Source organism: Helianthus annuus, chromosome 3 (assembly GCF_002127325.2).
Source record: "Helianthus annuus cultivar XRQ/B chromosome 3, HanXRQr2.0-SUNRISE, whole genome shotgun sequence".
Lineage (NCBI taxonomy): Eukaryota > Viridiplantae > Streptophyta > Magnoliopsida > Asterales > Asteraceae > Helianthus > Helianthus annuus.
In genome coordinates, this window is record NC_035435.2 from 91,058,964 (window position 1) to 91,064,019 (window position 5,056).

The 5,056-nt window shown below is 32.5% G+C and overlaps 1 protein-coding gene across 1 annotated transcript; it reads left to right on the forward strand.

Annotated features, from left to right (window-relative positions):
• Window positions 1-715: 715 nt before the first annotated feature.
• LOC118490162 (telomere repeat-binding protein 2-like) lies at window positions 716-2,580 on the forward strand. Its single transcript, XM_035987470.1, has 6 exons — window positions 716-1,097; window positions 1,190-1,270; window positions 1,357-1,436; window positions 1,546-1,687; window positions 2,085-2,347; window positions 2,431-2,580. Exons 1-5 carry the CDS (start codon window positions 1,034-1,036, stop codon window positions 2,093-2,095), a joined length of 378 nt encoding a protein of 125 aa, XP_035843363.1. The 5' UTR covers window positions 716-1,033; the 3' UTR covers window positions 2,096-2,347; window positions 2,431-2,580.
• Window positions 2,581-5,056: the final 2,476 nt, after the last annotated feature.

The following is a 5,056-nucleotide window of genomic DNA, read 5'->3' on the forward strand; positions in this document are numbered from 1 at the left end:
TTTGCAGGAATTAGGGACGATAACTGGCATCAAATGACAAAACGGAAAAGATTCAACTTCAACCAAGCAAGATGGGCCGTTGAAGAAGCCAACCGAAGCGTAATGAAACAGGCTCACAAACATAACCAAGTTTAGAGGGGTTATGTTAGAAATATTTAAACTTAGTTATGTTTTTATTTATTATTTCTAACAAACTTATTAGTATGTAACGTATGTTAAGTGAACGATTAGTTAGATAATATGTTATGATATGTAATAAGCGGTTAATTAGCGGGAAAACGAATTCAAATAACTGTCATCACAGTTACCCGCCAAAGATAACCGCCAACTCATATGTATTTAATCTTGTTGCCGGCAAATATGTTCGGTCATCAAGACAGTTTCTGTTACACCGAAATTGTCCACTTTCATTCTATTGATTTTGCTCGTATTCTCTGCATCATCTTTATACTTAAACATGGCTGCAAGTCTCGTAAACAATTCCGCTGCGTCTGCATGTTCTTATGCACGAGACCAACACGATCCGGATGTCCAACAAAATATATATATATATATATATATATATATATATATATATATATATATATATATATATATATATATATATATATATATATATGCGGAGCTAAAATCATAATGAATACTAATATTTCTTGATATACGTCATTGGGTAACTGAATCCAAATGGGTTTGGGTTAAAACGTGTAGTTTACGTTTCATATTGAAACAAGTCAGGTTCGATTCCCACACACTTGAAACAAGTGAAATCTGGATATATTTTGTGGTTGCAACTGGTTTATATGGTGAATTTGCTGGCTTAGAAGGTTATGTATTAGAAATTTAGCAATGATTTTTCATTATTTTTTGTAACAAAAGGTTTTGGTGATGCTTATTGCCCCCAAGGTTTAGCATAGGAGTTCTTTCATAAACTGTATGTTCTTTTATCTATGTTCTTTTCATTAATTTTTGTAACAAAAGGTTTAGGTGATGCTCATTGTCACGCTCAAATGCCGGATATAGAAGAATAAGAAAGATGTTGACTTCTAGATACCGAAAAGTAACTCTAACGAAAGATTATGAAGTCACTAACCCTACAAGTAAGTGAATATTCTGCTTTAGTAACTTCTTGTGTTATAAATATCATAGCTTTCTGATTATATCGTTTTGGTTGTTTTTGATGCCGAAATAGGTCAAATAGAGCCGGCTTACAAAAGGAGAAAGTTATTTCATCATAGGCCAAAATCTTCATATGAAAATAAGAAAAATAAAGGTCCTTTCCCTTTTTTAAGTTTTTTTATTTTTATTTAATTTTGATTATTTGGCTAACCGATTATATTATGAATTCTGATTGTACAGTGAAATTTAGCATAAATTCCTTTAAAGTGCCCAGACATTATATCGAGATACCAGAGAATGCAACTATAGGTTCACTGAAGGTATGTTCATAACGAACATGGTTTTTCTTTTCGTATCTTTTTATAAATATTTAGTACAATTTCATTAATAGAAAATTTCCCGTAATTAGTAATGTTTCTATTCACACAGAGGATAGTTATGGAGGCTATTAGAACATATCTTGGAAGCAAACTACATGTTGGGATGAGTCTGGAGGGCAAAAAGGTCAAAGACAACAATAGAACGCTAAAACAAATCGGTATTTCAGTGAATCGTGACCTCGACACTTTAGGTTTGTGTAATTAGCAAAGAAGTCATATGTAATCTACTTCTCTCTTATTTTTACATGCCGGTTTGTTTCTTTCGACATTTTGGGAGTTGAGTTTATGTTGCACTTTCAAGAGTAAAGAGTAGAGCCGGAGTAAAATTACTAATTTAGATAAAGAAGGTAAAGTTACAAATCAAACGAAAAATGTAATTTACATGGAAATGTTGGGAGAGTTGTGATTAAAATTAAATTGATCAACCCGTGTATTACACAGGCCGGTAACCTAGCAGCCACGACGGTGGTTGTGAACTGTGGTTGTATCAAGTTTTGGTACCATCTCATTTTGTGTCTACTGGCAGTACATATGTTCAACCTTAAGAAAATTTTGGATGTTCTAATAGTGTGATTCTTATTCTAATAGTGTGTTGCTGACTCCAGCTAATGGGAACTCGATGTACATTACAATTTGAGGCAACTAAATGGGCCAATGCACACTTTTGGTGCTTCGAGATCAACTGCTTCAGGAATTGAAACACTATCCGGTCCAGATTTTTGTGGGATTACAAGTGAGCTAATGTTCCAGTTCTTCAAGCTGTGGAAAATCACAACGGAATTCGAAATTATTATCATGGAAGCCCTAAATACATATCACTGCTTAATCATCTCCGAATATATCTACCAGAGGTAACCTAATACATGCCCTTTTTGGTCATTTCACATGGTGCAGTGTTGCTGATGTTTTAAATTTTGATGCTTATTTTACGCAGCTATTCCCAAATCTTGATAAGGTGGTTTTCTTAGACGATGATGTTGTAATTCAACGTGATTTATCTCCGCTTTTTGAGATTGACCTTAACGGGAAGGTCAACGGAGCAGTTGAAACGTGTAAAGGTGAATATTCGTGGGTCATGTCTAAACGTTTCATAAACTACTTGATATAAACGTGGGCTTACATTCAATGTTTACGATGTACCCGCGTCAATCGGACGGGTGTCCACCTAGTAATAATAACAAAAAGTCTTTATGTTAATCTAATCTAATCTAAGTACTATAATAAAATAAACCAACATTTGCACACGTGTCATTCATTGAAGGTATTCTTAAATTTATATTTATCTAAATAAATAAATAATAAATTAATATTAAATCTTATCATACTTTAATAAAATATTATCCTCAAATCTAAATTGTTAATTTAATATATTTTTAAAACAAATACCTCTCTTATCTACTTATCTTATATTGAATATATAAATAATAAATTAATATTAAATGTTATCCTAATTATTTAAAAACATAACTTTTTTTATTATTTAGTATACAAAATTATGTTTATTCAACTCGAGTGAAATGCGAGGTTTTTAACGATATAATTTTTTTTTATTATTTGGTAGATTTTTCAACCCGACTATACACGGGTTTTTTTAAAGATACGATGTTTTTCGTATTTAACAAGGATTTGCAAGTTATGGACGGTTCGCCGTGCGTCTCCCTCATGCCGGACTTAAAGGTTGGTCGGCCTTGCATCGCCGTCCGCCGATTTGAAGGTTGGGCGGACATGCATAAAAATGAACATAAAAATAAACAAATTTTGGTGATTGCTTTTGTTCAAATTAAACAAAACAGGTTGTGATCTAATTCCAACAAAACCATCACATTCAATTCTTTTTCTTCAATAGTTTAAACATGTTTTCCCCTCACGTAATTAAGAATTGGTTAAAGTGATCCCTCTACACACGACTTTTTTTCATCTTTAGCAAACCAAATTTGAATGATAAGCAACATATAATCAAAAAAGAAAAACGAACACATAAAACCTTAAAAATCGAGGTTTTGCACATGGAACGAACCAAAATCGAAACCGTCGTCTACCCGAAATCATCTGGTTATCGCCTGCAGCGAAAGCGAATGAAGCAAAATCGAACGAACCAAAGTCTGAAATCGTTATCTTAGTCTTTGTCCGAAATCAGGGTTTCGGCGTAGACAATGTGTTACGTTAACTCTATACTCGGTTTCTTCAAACTATTATACAATTTTTTATTCCAACAACAATTGAATGGTTTTTGTGTTCTTTTGGTGTGTTTAGATTAATGATACCAGATTAACTATTTCCCAAGTTAATGCCAACCCGCGCGTTGCGGCGGGATCAATGAACCGAACAAAAGTCGGGATTAAAAACATTAAAAAAAAGCATACATTAAAAGCACGTTTTAAAAGTAAAATTTATATAAGAAATAACAAAATCTAACACGTATGATTTGTAGCGCTAAACTAAGGTAAAAAGTTGTAAAGAAAGAGAACTTAAATTAATTTCGAACATCTAAATCTAATAATTAATCAACTGTAAATTTTACATATGCAATAATTTGATAGAGGAACTAAAATGTAAATACACACTACATAGTTTCATGTTTAAAACTATACAAAACGTGTAGTTTTAAAATAATAAAACTATTCACTTAATAAAGTATAGAGTTTTATTAAATAAAGTTTAAAATACATTATATTATATTATATTATATTATATTATATTATATTATATTATATTATATTATATTATATTATATTATATTATATTATATTATATTATATTATATTATATTATATTATATTATATTATATTATATTATATTATATTATATTATATTATATTATATTATATTATATTATATTATATTTTATTATATTATATTATAAATATGAACAAAATTCATTGTACTATACCCGAATTTTGTAAAACTTCAAAAGATAATATTATTAAGTAAAATTATAATGAAAAAGAAAGAGTGTGGAAGACCGTAAACATTTATCACTTGAAGACTGAAGTTGTATATCATCACAACATCATCCATATGTAACCGTCGTTTAATCCATTGAGAGAGAGAGAGAGAGAGAGAGAGAGAGAGAACGGTGATCTCCGACCGGTTTCCGGTACACGCAACCGTCCGACAACATAGGTATCAACTCGCACACCAACGAAAACCCCCTTCCTTGTTTCCGTTTTCTGCCCTCGAACGGATATAGGGAGAGAGAGATAGTGGCGGCAGAATGATGTTATCGGTGACTGGGTTTCTTATGTGACTCCCTCGCATCATTCAAATTCCACTCATCTTCCTCTTATTTGCGGCAACCGAGCATTCAGCCTCATCCGCCGGATATTTTTTGGTGGAGGTGGGGGGTTATATAGGGCGTGTAACGGTGGCAGACAGTGGGCGGAGGAGATGCGACACGTTGGTTATTAACATTAAAGTCACGACCGTATTAGAAAATCAACGTTTAGCGTTATGTTGTTGATGGAAAATGACGGGAAACGCTGCATGGAGGAGACGTGACGGTTTGTTAGTAACTGCAAACAGACGGCGTCGTAGTGTTTTTGGTAATGGCCATTGTGCA

Excerpts from the sequence above, each read along its gene's own strand:
- LOC118490162 (XM_035987470.1), top strand. The coding sequence starts at position 1,034 with ATGTTGACTTCTAGATACCGAAAAGTAACTCTAACGAAAGATTATGAA. Across the intron at positions 1,098-1,189 it reads TGAAGTCACTAACCCTACAA|GTCAAATAGAGCCGGCTTAC; the intron begins GTAAGTGAATAT and ends ATGCCGAAATAG. Across the intron at positions 1,271-1,356 it reads TGAAAATAAGAAAAATAAAG|TGAAATTTAGCATAAATTCC; the intron begins GTCCTTTCCCTT and ends CTGATTGTACAG.